The sequence below is a fragment of the Chiloscyllium punctatum genome, chromosome 2 (assembly GCF_047496795.1).
Source record: "Chiloscyllium punctatum isolate Juve2018m chromosome 2, sChiPun1.3, whole genome shotgun sequence".
NCBI classification, from domain to species: Eukaryota; Metazoa; Chordata; class Chondrichthyes; order Orectolobiformes; family Hemiscylliidae; genus Chiloscyllium; species Chiloscyllium punctatum.
In genome coordinates, this window is record NC_092740.1 from 123,368,370 (window position 1) to 123,386,277 (window position 17,908).

General features: G+C 41.1%; 1 protein-coding gene across 1 annotated transcript in view; it reads right to left on the reverse strand.

Annotated features, from left to right (window-relative positions):
- The window catches only part of hsdl2 (hydroxysteroid dehydrogenase like 2), a 135,265-nt gene that overhangs the window by 95,323 nt on the left and 22,034 nt on the right, over positions 1-17,908 (reverse strand). Inside the window, exon 2 of the mRNA XM_072588091.1 lies at positions 9,457-9,620. Coding sequence (XP_072444192.1) covers positions 9,457-9,620 — 164 coding nt within the window. The remainder of the gene's footprint in view (positions 1-9,456; positions 9,621-17,908) is intronic.

Sequence of the window (17,908 nt, forward strand, 5' to 3'; positions counted from 1 at the left end):
TAGAGCACAGGAAGGACACACTAGTATAGATGAAAGGGCAAGAGTAAAGAATTAATTCAATTTCCAGACAGTTTGACGCATCAATGTTGATTTTCTTTCTGCTACATTGTCACAACTAACTATAATTTTATTCCCCACCCATCAGCGAGGTACCTGATGCAGAGAAACTCATTTGTACAACAGACTTTAAGGCAAACTGTTGGTTTATACCAGATATTTACGAGATAAGGAGTGCACACTATTACCTTGGGCCCAATTTACCTTGCTCATGCATGAAAAAAAATTAGCAAGATCCAAGACTTAGGGACTTGTCTTTAAAAGGTACATGTAACATAAATCAGATATGAGCATTATAACAGAGTTACAGCATGGCTTTCAGCTAAATAGGTTAATGCTGCACTCATCTCCTCTGTATCTTCAGCCTCTCAGAATAACTGTTCACTCCTTTCTGCCTCAAATGTTCACCTTGCTTCCCTGAAAAGCTATTCGCTTTAGTCTTAAGATCCCTATAGTTACCATTCTCTGAGGAATTAATTTTTTCCTGGGTTCATTTTGGGAATTATTAGAAAATATCTAATGCTAATCACCTCTTTTGAGGTTTTGGATTGTCAGGTTTTTTTCTGGATATGTTATGGGCAATATGGAAGTCAGAATTCCCTTATTATAGCCATAGATCCAGACAGCCTGGAAACAGACCCTTTGGTCTAACTTGTCCACACTGACCAAACCCACCTAGCTGCGTTTGGCCCTTATCTCTCCAAACCTTTCCTGTTCATGTACTTATCCAAATGTCTTGTAAATATTGGAACTGTACCTGCATCCACCACTTCCATACACAAACCACTTGGGTAAATAAGTTGCCCCCATGTCCTTTTTAAATCTTTCCCCTCTGACCTTCAAAGTATGCCACCCAAGAACTCCCCCACCCTAGGGAAAAGACTCTTGTCATTCACCTAATCTATGTCCATCATGATTTCATAAACCTTTACAAGGTCATCCTTTGGGGTTTCATTCAGAGTGTTATTTTGCTGAATCGCCTGTCTAACTTAAGTTACACTAAGTTCCAATTAGCCCTAGCTAGCCACCTTGCCAACCTATACGGGACAGGGTCCAATTTAAGCTCTTTCCTTAGCATGTTTAAATCCTTCTCTCTGTCCTCTCCCATCCTCTGGACTCTTGTCGCCAGAGCTATGGGCTTCCTGAACTCTGATCGCTTCTGCCATTCTCTGTGTGCTTTTACTGTCTAACTACTGTCTGGGCATTCCTAAAAAAAAACTGTCTCATTCTCTACTTCCGAAAACTCATTTTAAAATGTCATAACTTTTGGCTTGACATTCAACTTGAAATAATCCCCTCTGAAAAACCAGAGATATTTTTCTATCTTAAAATTGCACTATCCCCATCAATTGTGAGATGTTTCTCATTGAATCTGCTTGAAGAGGTGGCTGAATGTGGGAATTGCCTTGATTTGATTTTCCATCCTCAACAACTGCACAGCTAATTAAAATTCAATATCTGATTTACACTTGGATGATACAAGTGAGTCGCATCGCTTGTGATGCAAGATGTGTGATTTATGTATATAACCATCATTTATTTTAGAGTGTGGATTTTGAACTAGTGCCTTATAGGTTTTAGTCTTTATGTATGAAATGCTTTAATAATTAAGTTGTCAGTATATCTGGAACCATTAATTTAAGTCAGTTTATGTCAAAGAACAAGTAACTCAGGAATTCTTGATGTTATAATGGGAATTTGCATTAGGAGAATTTTACGATCTGAGAGTGTGAAAATTAAAAGGCATCAGTTTGTGTTTGGAACTGAAGTTTGAGAATTAATTTAGTGGTTTAAGAAACTCCATAAATTGGAAACTTTATGAGGGCAGTTGACAGACGACCTGGCTGAGGTCAAATGCCAGAACAGTTTATCCTGGAGAAAAGAGTTAGTTCAGAACAGTTAAGAAGTAGGCTACCTCACTGTAAAGGTTTAGTTTGAAAATTCCACACCAGAACTGTTTGGTTAGAGACATCATGGAAGTATTTGAAGCAAAGAAAGCTTAACCTTAGTTGTTTGAATAATCAACGAAAAGACCATCAAGCTCTCAAGACCAGGGGCTGAAAGAAATAATTAATTCATAGAGTCATAGAGCACAGAAACATTTCAACCGGTCCATGCTTAACATAATCCCAAACTAAATTAGTCCCAGCTGTCTGCTCTTGGCCAGTATCCATCCAAACCTTACCTATTAATGTACCAATCAAATGTCTTTTAAACATTGTAACTGTGCCCACATCCACCATTTCCTCAGGAAGTTCACTCCACAAGTGAATCACCCTGTGTGCAAAAAAAAATTGCCCCTCGTGACATTTTTAAATCTCTCACCTTAAAAATGTGCCTCCTAGACTTGAAATCCCCCATCCGAGGGAAAAGACAACTAACCCTATCTATATCTCTTTTTATTTTACATAAAGTCACCTCTCAACCTCCTAAGCTCAAGTGAATAAAATCCCAGCCTATTCAGGCTTTATAACATAAACCTTCCATACCCTGCAACATCCCGGTAAGTCACTTCTGAACCCTCTCCGGATGGATAATATCCTTTCTATAACTAGGCAACCAGAACTGGACACAGTGTTCCAGAAGAGGCCTCACCAATGTCCTGTAAAACCTCAACATGATTTCTCAACTCCTACAGGGAGTGAAGACTGCAGATGCTGGAGATTAGAGTCAAGAGTGTGGTGCTGGAAAAGCTCAGCAGGTCGGCAGCATCCAAGGCGCAGGAGAATCGATGTTTCAGGCAAAAGCCCTTCATGAGGACTGAGTTAATGTGACCCCAGCCAAAGTCTGGGTTTTACTTTCAAAATCTGCATAGAGGTTGGAGTTCCCAACTCCTATACTCAAAGGTCTGAGTAAGCAATGAAGGCAAGCATGCTAAATGTCTTTAACCACCTGTCTATAATGTAACGGAAACTTCAAACAATTAGGTCCCGGTGTTCTCCAACAAACCTAAGATGATTTCATTAATTGTGTAAGCCTACTCTTTTTTTTTGTACTAAATTGCAATACTTTGTATTATTCAGATTGAACTCCACCTGCCATTTTCCAGCCCACTGACCCATTGATCAAGATCCCTTTGTAATCTTAGAAAACCTTCTTCAGAGTCTACTTTGCCACCAATCTTAGTCTGACCTACAAAATTGTTAATCATGCCTATATTCTCATCCAACCGACAATATATTCTATATTGTCATCCAACCGACAATATATTCTATATTCTCATCCAACCAAAGTCAGACTCGCAGGTCTATAGTTCCCCAGTTTGTCTGCACAACATTAGCCATCCTCCAGTCATCAGGCACTTCACCCATAGTTATAAATTATGCAAATATTTCTACAAGGGGTCTTGCAATTTCTTCCCTTCCTTCCCACAACATTTTGGGATACATCGTCAGGTCCTGGAGATTGATCCACCTTTGAATTCTTTTTAAGACCGCCCAAACTTCCTCCTCTGTAATGTGAACTTTTTTTGCAACATCAAAGTGTATTTCTTTACATTCTTTAGCCTCTGTTTCTTTCTCCACATATTTAAAGAAGTAATTGAGAAGGGAACACTGTCTCTTGTATTTGACCATTGAAAAGTGAGGTGTTCGAAATTGATCAGATTTTATTTTGCTGTGCTTTTTTTAAATATTTCAGATTGCGTCATAAGATAGTTGACTGACTTGTTTTATTTCATCTTCATTTCTTGTGTGTAATGAACTTCTGTTTTATTATTAAAACCAAATCTGAATGATTGAGTGTTTATGTTTATGTTTCAGTGAAAGACCACCTTGTTTACAAGAGCTATAAAGCCAGATTTCAGTCTGGGATCAAACTGGTCTAACAGTAACATCAGCTGGAACCATAACATCCTTCAAATAAAAATGACCTCAGAGGGAAATTGCAGCAAAAAGAAAGGAAGTGTTCCAGAAAGTCAATTTTGCTGGGTATCATCTTAGTTTGGATTCTTAAACTCCAAGATCATTGAATGAGACTAACAAGAAAAATTCGGTTGCACATACCTCACAATCATCACTGCTGAAGATCAGTTCTAATTTATTTTGATGTTGTTCCTGTGTTTCTTCAGACAAATTCCTTTCAAACCAGTGTTGTAATAAATGCCACAATGTGATCTAGTAAATCATGTTCTGTCACTTGAACTCCTTACCTCAAGTCATTTTACCCCACCCTCCCCCATTACAATTATGCAGAGAAATTAGTGGAATGCACATTACCCCACCAAGTAAATACAAAAAGTCCTTTGCTCAGAGATCACACAGCTGCCGAAGAACCTCCTTCACATCATGCAGTCAACAGTATCAAAATCAGAATGCCAAGGTCACACAGTAAACCATTTCAGCATAACCACTTCGAGGGAGGAATTTGCAACTGTGTGTGAAACTTTGCAATAAACTGCATTCCGTTATCCTAGCGTCTACACCAAAATTAGTGAACCTTTCACCCAGAATTCTTTTGTTGCAAACCAGTTGATAATAGAAACATTGTTAAACTCCAAACCTTGGCACTGAGACACCCACGCAATTGTAGCTATGCACATCCAAACTTATTCCCCTCTGTCTCCACCATATGCAACCTACTTCTTTCTTTCTGTCAGGAAAAGTGTCATTTGTATTGAGCAAACCATTATTTAAGTGTTAGTCCAACAGTTCCTCACCCAAAGTGTCTCCCCTTCTTTTGTAGCCTGCAGCAAGAATGTGCCACATTGTTCAATTGGATCAGGACGAAGGTTAGAGGAATTACAATGGCATCTACGATTCTATTCTCAACCAGAATATCCACTTTTTCCAAAAGGAAGCCACTCAGGTAACTTTGAGGAATGAAGAATCCGAGATAAATTGTTTTCACCTTCTTCAGAAGACACCAAGGCGAGATTGACCAAGATTAGAAATCACTGTACGGATCAGTGATTAATTGTTGCCAGTGTATACAACTACACAAAACATCCCAATCAGCATTTACCCACTCAGCTCTTGGTGGAACCCAAATATCTCAAGCCAAATCTGCCCCTCCCAAATACACTCCAAAATATATGGGAACCAACATGTGCATAGGCTACAATTGTGATCAGGGGGTATCTGAGAACGGATTACGTTAATCAATGTCTCCCTGGAATTAGGAAAACCATATTATCAGCAAGAATGCAGAACGAGTGGCAATGCATTTTCTACCGAGAAAATGTAGCAGCCTTCATCCAGTTTGGTGAGAAAAATTGCCATAATCACCACAAATTCTGAACAAATGACAGGTCCATCGAAAAGAACAAGGGTACAAGATATATGTGGGAACACCATCACCTGCAAGAGCTTCTTCAAGCAACTTACAAGAATGTTGGCAGTACAGACATGATGGACTGAAGGGCCTCTTCTGCAACGTATGATTCTATGAGCCACTCATGTTCCTTCAAATGTCTTTGGGTCAAGATCCTGGAGTTCTCTTCTGAATGGCACTGTGTATCTACCTCCAGCACGTGGATTAGCAGTGGTTCATGAAGGCAGTTTACCACCATTTTTTTTAAGGGCAGCTAGGTACGGGCATTAAGTGTTGGCCCAGTCAGCAACTCTTAAATCCCATGAATGAATTTTTAAAAAAATTATGACATGTAAACATTATTGAGGAAATACCAATCCTAAATCAAGATTCTGCAATTCTTTTTCTGACATAATACTGAAGCTTAAGAGGTGACACTACTAAAGCGAATGATGATCAGAAAGGTACTGTCTTTGGAAGAAGATGAACGATGAAAAGAATTAAGATGTAGTTGGGATCAGGAGTGTGCCAATTAATTAAATATTCCAGATAATCATGATGTCCACATAATCAATGTAAAAACACACACTAAGTAATAGAAATATAATGCAGGAGATAAACATATCACTGTTATATTTTACTTACAGCATTAATTACTTTAATAATAATGCAACTTTGCCTTAAATAAATCTTCTCACTCACATCCTGAACTGACTATTTGGCCATAGGAGCATTTGAGGAGAATTTGACTGAAATTGTATCAACTGTTGATGTTGTTAAATGGAATGGCCACACAAAATAAGTATATTTACATTGAGGTAAATAAATTTAAAAATTATAATAACTGGACAGAATGATACAGTGAATTTAATGCTATGTGAGGTATATATTTTTTTGCTGGTTTATCAAGAGTGCCAGTTCATGAAAAGCCAGTTAAAGCAAAGGCTGCTGGAAATGCTGCTCTTGCCAGTGATACCCACATCCCAAGAAAGCTTTTATTTTAATAACTGCGACGATTACATAAATCAAACAGCAGAGGAACTGGCTCTGCAGCCTAACAGGCCTGTATTGTTAGTGCTTCGCAAGAGCTTCCTCACACCCAATGAATGTAGCCTTCCATTTCTTACTCTCTCTATATTCATCTAACTTTCATCCTTTAATGGATCTATAGAAACCAATAACATCCCTTTTCAAGTCTCCACTGCCTTTGGGAGAAATAATGCAGACAGCTAAAGCATTGAGACATGGTTCCTGGTAGAGATCTGCACCTTAAATGGGTTACACACGACAGGGCAATGCAGAAGGAGTGCTTGGATGTCTCTCCACATGCTGAAATAAATGTAAACTAAGGTCGAACATTGAGGTAACATTTTGAGTCCAGCGACCTTTCGTCAGAATTGGAACTTTCAACTTCGTTTCATGCAATGTACCCAGGAGTAACACAACACAACAGAAAACTTGGATCTTCACCAGCTCAGTTTGTGTACACGCAGTGTTTCAAGGATTGAATTTGCCTGTAGCACATGTGGGACATTAACAGATAGCAGACTTTAATTGTCAAACCAGTTAAACACACAGATGTTTACTTCATTGTGTAGCTCAGAGTCAATTTTGTGACGTACCATTCTCAATAACTATCCACACAACGTGCAAACAATTTTCTGTTCAAAGTCCCATTCAGTTCCCGGGGGTGGAATGAAAAGAAAACAAATAGCCTTGAAATTGCAAATAATACATGATTTCAAAACTCCATTCGTCAATGAAGAATATTAGCTTGCCTCCACTCACTACCCAGATAAGCTCAGGATTCATCATCTAAAACAACCAGCAGGGACTTTGCACCTTCCATTGCTCCACAGAGTATGATAGCTCGCAGTAAAAATATAACATTTCTGACCTGTCATGTGATAAGGTACTTGAGCTGTACAAGTAGCCATTTTATTGGCCCAACACTTTCAAACGGAGATATAAAAGTTCTCTCCTTATATCTGAAGTTCCTTAACCCTGGTAACACCTTGGAAAACCTCCTCAGAATCCTTTCTGAAGCATTTATTTCAGGAGTAATGAAATGTTGTGCCCAAAACACTGCAGCTGACGCCTAACCAGTAACCAAATGTCAATTGTGTAGTGCTCTCACCCGCGTCAAGACTTACTCCAAAGAACAAAGACAATGTGGTACTGGGGAAGTGTTGCAATGCTGGAGGTGCCATCATTCAGCTTAGACCCTATCTGGCCACTCATGTGGATGTAAACGTTCCCATGGCACTGTTTCAAAGAAAAGTAGTCCTGGCCAACATTTATCCCTCAATCAATCAACATTCCACAAAAAAACAGATACAACTGGTCATTACCACGTGGTTATTTGTGAGAGGTTGTTGAGCACAAATGCATTGCCAGATTTCATAAATTACAACAGTGACTGCACTTCAAAAAGCACTGAGTCATAGAGATTTACAGCACGGAAACAAACATTTCAGTCCATCTTGTCCATACTGACCAAATATCCTAACCTCATTTAGTGCCATTTGCCAGCACTTGGCCCTTATCCCTCTAAACCCTTCCAATTCATAAACCCATCCAGATGTCTTTTAAATATTACAATTGTACCAGCCTCCACCACCTCCTCTGGCATCCCATTCCACACATGCACCACTCTCTGCATGAAAAGGTTGCCCCATAGGTCCTTTTCAAATTTTTCCCCGACAACCTAAACATATGCCCTCTAGTTCTGGACTCCCCAACCCCAGGGAAAAGACATTGTCTATGTCCCCTATCCATGCCCCTTGTGATCTTATAAATCTCTATAAGGTAACCCCTCAGCCTCCAACGCTCCAGGGAAAACAACCCCAGCCTATTCAGCCCCACTCTGGAGCTCAAATCCTCCAACCCTGGCAAATCCTTGTAAATCTTTTCTGAAGCCTTTCAAGTTTGAGAACATCCTTCCGATAGGAGGACCAAATTGCAAACAATATTCCAAAGGGAGCCTAACCAATGCCTTGGACAGCTGCAACATGGCCTCCCAACTCCTGTACTCCATGCTTTGTCCAATAAAGGAAAGTGTGCCAAACGCCTTCTTCACTATCCTATCTACCTGTGACTCTACTTTCAAGGAGCTATGAACCTGCCCTCCAAGGTCTCTTTGTTCAGCAACACTCCAGAGGACCTTACCATTAAGTATATAAGACCTGTTCTGATTTGCCTTTCCAAAATGCAGCACCTCGCATTTATCTAAATTAAACTCCATCTGCCACTTCTCAGCCCATTGACCCATCTGATCAAGATCCCGTTGTGATCTGAGGTAACCTTCTTCACTTTCCACTGCACCTCCAATTTTGGTGTCATCTGCAAACTTACTAACTATGCCTCCTATATTCATATCCAAATCATTTATATAAATGACAAAAAGCAGTGAACCCAGCATCAATTCTTATGGCACACACCGGCCTCCAGTCTCAAAAACAACCCTCCACAACCACCCTGTGTCTTCTACCTTCAAGCCTGTTCTGTCTCCAAATGGCTAGTTCTCCCTGTATTCCATGAGATCTAACCTTGCTAATCAGTCTCCCATGGGAAACCTTGTTGAATGCCTTACTGAAGCCCATATAGATCACATCTACTGCTCTGCCCTCATCAATCTTCTTTGTTACTTCAAAAAACTCAATCAAGTTTGTGAGACATGATTTCCCAAACACAGTCATGGTGACCATCCCTTATCAGTCCTTGCCTTTCCAAATGCATGTAAATCCTGCCCCTCAGGATTTCCTCCAACAACCTGCCCACCACTGATGTCAGGCTCACCAGTCTATAGTTCCCTGGCTTTTCCTTACCACCTTTCTTAAACAGTGGCACCATGTTAGCCAACCTCCAATCTTCCACCATCTCATCTGTGACTATCGATGATACAAATATCTCAGCAAGGGGCCCAGCAATCACTTCCTTAGCTTCCCACAGAGTTCTAGGTACACCTGATCAGGTGCACTTTTATGCGTTTAAGACATCCAGCACCACTTCATCGGATGTCAAGTGCTATGGAGATATCCACACTGTGAAGTGTGATATCAGTGCAAGATTTTCTTGTTTTATGAAGTCCCAAACTTACTTTCAAGTTCTATTTCCCCAGTACTTAACTCAGGTTATCAATATACTTACCCTCTTCTGCTGCAGTGTATATTGTGCCTGGCAACTTCGGATGGGCTTGTGCAGTTTTTGCAGCAATTACAACGTTTGCACCATCTTTGGCTGCCTTCAAGGCAATCGCTTTGCCAATGCCACGACTGGCTCCTGTGATGAAGAGAGTACGCCCTGCTAGTTTCCTAAATGGGATACAAGGAACAAAATTTCGTAAACTTTTCATTCACAATTTGAAATAAAACTGAAAAGAGATTGGTGACTTTTTTCCAAAAACAAAAACACTCCTCCACCTTATTTCATTAAAGTTTGCTGAAAACAGCACACCCTTTACTGTCTTAATCTCCATATTTCAGACATGAATCATGAGGATACAATTGTTACAATGTCACCATCTACCACCATTGAAGTTGACATCTGGTCACCAGAGCAGACTCAGAATCAAACCTGGGAACAGAGAGTTCCAGAGGATAAGGTGCCACCTGAACAAAGAAGTCTTATTAACCTTAAATTCACCTGCTCTGACATTCACAAACACATTTCCCTCAATGGTAGTTTGTGTCCACTTTGTATATATTACCCTTAGAATGAATTGATTCTGTCTGAATTCCAAGTTATTTCCACATCACATTTGCTTGTTTTGTTAAATCATGTGTTTGTTAAAAAAAACGGCACTGAGCTTAGAATCAGACCATTCAGCTCAACAAATCTATGCTGGAGTTTATTCTTCACAGCAGCCTTTTCTTTCTCTTTTTTTTTTACACACAGGTCCAGCTCCCTCACAGCCAGCTCTCTGAGTGAACAGGATGTCTGACACTCATGTTCTTTTTTTTGTTTTCCACCCCCCCCCCTCCCCACCCTACCGCCTAACTGCGATAGTACTTACTTTTCCCAGGAAACAAGTTGTGTGTGTGCAGGTGTGAGACACAGTGGAAGACACAAGGTGCACAAATCTTTATTTAAATTTCCACCGCCAGAAAGAATGGAAACACCTGAGTGGCCAGTGACAAGTAGTGCCCTTCACATCAAAGGGCGATGCTGTGTGATCAATGCTGTGTGTATTGAGTCAGAAGAGATAGGAGAGGTCTTGAATGAGTATTTTTCCTCAGTATTTACAAATAAGAGGGACCGTATTGTTGAAGAGGAGAGTATGAAAGAGACTGGTAAGCTTGAGGAGATACTTGTTAGGAAGGAAGATGTGTTGGGCATTTTGAAAAAACTTGAGGATGGACAAGTCCCCCGGGTCTGACGGGATATACCCTAGGATTATGTGGGAAGCAAGAGAGGAAATTGCAGAACCGTTGGCAATGATCTTTTCGTCTTCACTGTCAATGGGGGTGGTGCCAGGGGACTGGAGAATGGTGAATGTTGTGCCCCTGTTCAAAAAAGGGAATAGGGATAACCCCGGGAATTACAGGCCAGCTAGTCTTACTTTGGTGGTAGGCAAAGTGGGCGGCACGGTGGGACAGTGGTTAGCACTGCTGCCTCACAGCGCCAGAGACCCGGGTTCAATTCCTGCCTCAAGCGACTGACTGTGTGGAGTTTGCACATTCTCCCCGTGTCTGCGTGGGTTTCCTCCGGGTGCTCCGGTTTCCTCCCACAGTCCAAAGATGTGCAGGTTAGGTGAATTGGCCATGCTAAATTGCACGTAGTGTTAAGTAAAGGGTAAATATAGGGGTATGGGAGGGTTGCTCTTCGGCGGGGCAGTATGGATTTGTTAGGCCGAAGGGCCTGTTTCCACACTGTAAGTAATCTAATCAAAGTAATGGAAAGGGTACTGAGGAATAGGACACTGCTTGATTAGGGACAGCCAGCACACATTTGTGAGGGGTAGATCTTGCCTTACAAGTCTTATTGAATTCTTTGAGGAGGTGACCAAGTATGTGGATGAGGGTAGAGCAGAGGATGTAGTGTACATGGATTTTAGTAAGGCATTTGATAAGGTTCTCCATGGTAGGCTTATGCGGAAAGTCAGGAGGCATGGGATAGTGGGAAATTTGGCCAGTTGGATAGAGAACTGGCTAATCGGTCAAAGTCAGAGAGTGGTGGTAAATGGTAAATATTTAGCCTGGAGCCCAGTTACAAGTGGAGTTCCACCGATCAGTTCTGGGTCCTCTGCTGTTTGTAATGTTTATTAATGACTTGGAAGAGGGAGTCAAAGGGTGGGTGAGTAAATTTGCAGACGATACGAAGATTAGTGGAGTTGTGGATAGTGAGGAGGGCTGTTGTCGGCTGCAAAGGGACTTAGATATGATGCAGAGCTGGGCTGAGGAGTGGCAGATGGAGTTCAACCCTGTCAAGTGTGAGATTGTCCATTTTGGAAGGACAAATAAGAATGCGGAATACAGAGTTAACGGTAGGGTTCTTAGTAAGGTGGAGGAGCAGAGGGATCTTGGGGTCTATGTTCATAGCTCTTTGAAAGATGCCACTCAGGTGGATAGAGCTTGTAAGAAGGCCTATGGTGTATTAGCGTTCATTAGCAGAGGGATTGAATTCAAGAATCGTGAGGTGATGTTGCAGCTGTATAGGACCTTGGTAAGGCCACATTTGGAGTACTGTGTGCAGTTCTGGTCGCCTCACTTTAGGAAAGATGTGGAAGCTTTGGAGAGGGTGCAGAGGAGATTTACCAGGATATTGCCTGGAATGGAGAATAGGTCGTACGAGGATAGGTTGAGAGTGCTAGGCCTTTTCTCATTGGAACGGCGAAGGATGAGGGGTGACTTGATAGAGGTTTATAAGATGATCAGGGGAATAGATAGAGTAGACAGTCAGAGACTTTTTCCCCGTGTACAACAGAGTGTTACAAGGGGACATAAATTTAAGGTGAAGGGTGGAAGGTATGGGGGGATGTCAGGGGTAAGTTCTTTACCCAGAGAGTGGGGGGGGCATGGAATGCGCTGCCTGTGGGAGTGGCAGAGTCAGAATCATTGGTGACCTTTAAGCGGCAATTGGATAGGTACATGGATAGGTGCTTAAGCTAGGACAAATGTTCGGCACAACATCGTGGGCCAAAGGGCCTGTTCTGTGCTGTATTGTTCTATGTTCAAACAGTGAAGGGGAGGGCAGGACAGGGATTAAATCAAAGGAGAGTTGGAGGGGGAAATAATGCATTCCACTCCCTGCGGCGCCCATCTCTCCCTGAACAACTCCAGGGTGTCAGTGGACACTGCACGGGAGCTTTTTCTCAACCTATTAGCTTAATTGCCAATTCCTTTCTCCCTCATGTACTGAACCAGCTTCCCCTTAAATACACATTCATTCCAAAACTGCCATCAAACACAAACCCTAAAGGTGAGCACACAATGTTCAAACCACTTCTCTGCCAAATACTGATAAAACAGTACAGAGCTTCGAACAGCTTGTTAAATATCTAACTATGTTGCGCAAATCAAGCAGGCAATTCTTTTTCTTCTTCAGTTTTTCAAACTTCAATGCTATCCTTTCCTAAAGGGAAGAAGCCCAGTTTCAATCATTAATCAACCATTCTTCACAGCTTCACTACAATAGCAGAGACCCACCAGATTCCTGATCACCACACAATTTCCAACTCCAGAAGGGAGCTTCTGTGAATTCTTCCACCTGCAAGTCATAACGTCTGTCGTAAGCGCAGCTAACCTGAAGTTTCTAAAGCAGTTAATACAGTTTCAGATTTCCAGCATCAACAGTTCTTTGTTTTATTTTCACAATGCACTTTAGACGCACAATAGCTTCCACACTAGTCACCCTCTTCAGGTGGAGGGTAATCTCTTCCCTCGAACTCTGCAGAATGAGAGGAGAGTTTTGTTTTCCTGAAATGGATGTGGGAAGAGAAGATAATGAACTACAAGTGAAACTCTCACTAAAAGCATTACATTTTATGCATTTGTGGAAAGAGTTGGTTGTAACTCCGTCACATTACAGCATTTGGTGAGTTGATTTACAGATGCAAAGAAAAATACTCATGCCGACGTTTCAAACTATTTCAATGCCAGGCACATGAACAGGAGATGGGAGTCATGCACCAACTGCATGATAGGAGGGCACAGTGCATCCGGAGGTTGAAGGTTTTCACATCAAAAGAAAAATGAATGAGAGTGCAAATCACTAACCTTCTTGAAAAGATAAACATGAAACTCTCAAAAGCAACATCCTGGAATTATGCTGAAAGGTTCAATCACTGCACAAGAAACATAGCAGGCAATGACCAGATAAAAGTGAATTCTTATTGGGGACAGAGGAATTACCTTGAGTTCAAAAACATCTTATTTGCTGCCTTTTGCATGGACCATTAATTACTTAATTTATGCAGCATCTTTAACAACTTACATTTACATAGCATGGTGAACAGAATTCAGAATTAGAATCCCTACAGTGTGGAAACAGGTCCTTCGACTCAAGTCCACACCAATCCTCTGAAGAGTAACCCATCCAGACCTATTCCCCTATGTTTACCCCAACCTTTGCACCTAGCCTACACATCCCTGAACACTATGGGCAATTTAGCATGGCCAATTCACCTAACCTGCACATTTTTGGATTTTGGGAGGAAACTGGAGCACCCGAAGGAAATCCACGCAGGCATGGGGAGAATGTGCAAACTTGAGGCTGGAATCCAACCCGGGTCCCTGGTGCTGTGAGGCTGCAGTACTAACCACTGTGCCACCATGCTGCCCCTACAATATACCAAGGTACATCACAGGAACATTATCAGACAAAACATGATGCTGAGTCACATAAGGGGATGAAAATCTTGGCTGAAGAGATAGGGTTTAAGCAGGGATTAAAATGTAGAAATTATGGTAGAACAGCAAAAACATTTAGGGAAAGAATACCAGATACTTGACCATGGCAACTGGAGGCAAAGCCAATAATGGTAGAGAGTGCCAAATTAGCAGGAGGTGGGAGTGCTTCAAGAGGCTAGAAATGGAGGATCACAGATCTCAGAATGCTGTAGGCCAACAGTCATGGTTCAATTCCTGTACCAGCTGAGATCAGTATGAAGGCTTACCCTCCTCAACGTAGACTAAGGTGTGGTGAACCTTTGTTTAACCTCACCACCAGTTATGTCTCTCTCTCTTACATGAGAGGGTGGCTAGTTTTTATTTTTCTGTCTTTTTTCTCTAAGAATTTGTACTTAAGACTCTGTACCTCATTACCTTGGTACTTGAGATGGCACCATCAGTGGCAACTTGTAAACTTTTCAAACTCTAATTCTTCTAATAAATCTACAGTCTTCTAGGATTACAACAACAGTTGCTTCAACTATTACAGAGCTTGGTGTATGGGTGGTCATGAAAATAAACAATTTGAGATTTGAGAAATGATAAACTGAAGGAATGGCTTACAGATACAAGGATACAGCTTTCAAAGATGTCTCTAACCTAATGACTCAGGAAGATAGCTGTCCTTCACTCACTGATAGCATTGCACTAATGTGTATAATATGTACTGATAAGTGATGACAAGAATCCAGTAACAATCAAAATTCTAACCTCAAAACATTCCAAACCCTCTGACAACTCACCTGCAGTGATAAGGTTTTGAACTAATGTTTGGCAGCTTCTGGAGGAGGTAACATAATATTGTCTAAGTTAAAAATCACACAACACCAGGTTATAGTCCAACAGGTTTAATTGGAAGTACTAGCTTTCAGAGCACTGCTCCTTCATCAGGTGGTTGTGGAGGACACAATTGTGAGACACAGAATTTATTGCAAATGTTTACAGTGTGATGTAACTGAAATTATACATTGAAAAATACCTTGATTGTTTGTTAAGTCTCTCATCTTTTAGAATGACCATGTTAGTTTCACTTCTTTCATATGTAAAGCACAAAACTTTTTTTAAAAAGTTACATTCTCGGGTTAGTTTTAACAATTGGTGTCAGTCCAGATAATGTGTTGAAGGTGTTAGCCCCCTGTGTGCTGTTGTCTGTGCTATAATATTTAGACTGATTCTAATCTAAAAAATGAGATAACAGAGTCTTACATGGATTCATGCAGTTTTTGAGCAAAGCACAGTATAACTCTGCAAGTACAAATTCACCCCACAAACATACGTGTGTGAGAATGAGTGTGAAGGGGTCTAAGTGTGTGAGAGGGTGCATGTGTGTCTGTAAGTGTGTGTATGTGTGTGTGTGTCTGGGGTGGGGGTTGTGAGCGCGCGTGTGTGTGTGTGCGCGTGCACGCGAACTATAAACTGGTGTTGTGTGATTTTTAACTTTGTACAACCCAGTCCAACACCGGCATCTCGAAATCATAATATTGGCTATTCTTCCCGCAATAATATCCAACTGAAATACTGGGGACGTGATCATGCAACTTGAAGAACTCTGTCTTCTTAACAGATGTATGTTTAACATTAAAAATGTGGTAGGCCAAAATATCTGCTGACTGTGTCTCAGTCAGAAAATAGTGAATCCAAGTTTTATTCCAGAGCTTCAGAAATCGGACAACGAGACTCCCACTGAGGGAGTGCTGCACGATCAGATGTGCTGGTTTTCAGATAAGGTACCAAATTAGCTTTCTCAAATCATTGCAAAAGAACCTAGTACATTATTTCAGTCAGTACGAAAGGAATTGAATCAAGTATCTTGATCAATATTTATAGCTCAAGAAACATTATTTAGAATTAGATTAGAATTAGGTTTGGAAAGTTACAAAAGAACAGGAGTACAGTGAAAATTATACAATGTTACCAACACGTGGCACCATCTTAGGCACAAAGAACCCAGGTACAAAGTTTCGGTACAAAATATACAGAAAATAAAGAAAAATGTTCCACCTCATTACAGATAAGTACAAGGTAGGAAAATAAGAAATAAATCTAAAAAGCTTAGGCCATACAGTCTTTCTACAAGGGCTTCCATGTGATCTGACTCGGTACCACTGATTCCCAAGCAGTAGCCATCTTCGCTGCTGGCCACTGGTTGTCCCTGCTCCACTCTGGGCTGCTGGCTGCCATTCCCACTCCACTCTCGACCACTGGCCAACTCCATTCCAGGATGCTAGTTGCCACACTCCACTCCAGGCCGTTGGCAGAGGAGGAAAAAGATAGAAGAGAAGAAAAAAAAAACAGGAAAAAAAGAAAAGAAACAGATGGAAGAGCTGGAGCATCCTACTCTGTTGTCATCTTGAAAGGATTTTTTTCATTATTTGGTCATTATCAAATGATTGTGTGAGAGAGATGCTATCCACATTTTGGAGAAGCTAATTTATGGACGCCCAACCTTCAAGTTGTCAGGGTCATGCAGCATGGAAACAGGCCCTTCGGCCCATCTTGTCCATGTTGTATTGCAGCTAAAGAGCATCCTCAAGAGTTTCATCAATTTGATAACACAAAATTTTAATCTCCAAAAAGGAAAAAAAGTTGAAACTTTTGGAAAATTAAAGCCAACATGCAAAACTGTGACAAAGGATTAAAAGCTCATGCATTCATAAGGCCCCAACAAACCAAGAAATCTTTAAGAATCAGAAATGACAAAGTGAACCAGAGTTTAAAGGAAAGAAAACTTACACTTCTGAAATACTTCTCATGTCCGGCTAAGGTCTCAAAGTGTTTTACAGCAACTTAAGAATTCCTGAAGTGTAAACATTCTTGTGGGAAAAATAGAAGCCAAATTATACACAACAAACTCCCAGGAACTACAGTGCGATAATAACCAGATAATCTCTGTATTTTGTGATGTTGATAAATATTGTCTGGGACAACATGAAGAATCCGCCTGCTCTTCTTCAAAATGGTGCCATGGGATTGTTTATGTTCAGCTGAGAGAGCAGACAGTGCTTCAGTTTAACATCCCATCCAAAGACAGCAGCTCTGACACTGCAGCACTCCCATAGGACTGTACTTTGTGTTTTTGTGTTCAAACCCTGGAGTGCATCTTAAATGACAACATGTGAAGGTCAATGTTATTATCTAGCATACATCGGGCAGGAGTGACTGGGGCCAAATAAAACTTGGGAACAGATGATAGTTATATGCTAATTGTGAAAAAAAAACTGGGTGTGAACTTGACTGGGCGGTATACACATACTAAAAATAGTTAAAAATCACACAACACCAGGTTATAGTCCAACAGGTTTAATTGGAAGCACACTAGCTTTCGGAGCGTCACTCCTTCATCAGGATCACCTGATGAGGGAGCATCGCTCCGAAAGCTAGTGTGCTTCCAATTAAACCTGTTGGACTATAACCTGGTGTTGTGTGATTTTTAACTTTGTACACACCAGTCCAACACCGGCATCTCCAAATCATACTGAAAATAAGTGGCAGGGTCCCGAACTTCTGGGCCAGAAGATCGAAGTTCCAAGTCCCCTCCTGCCCCAGAAGTATGTCACAATGTTTCCAAACAGGGTGATAAAACAGGTTGAGATGGGCTCATTGATATGTACTGGTGCCACACAGCCCAGGGAGTGGGTTCGATTCCACCCTTGGGCAATCGTCTGTGTGGAGTTTACACATTTTCCCGTGTCTGAGTAGGTTTCCTCTCTCAT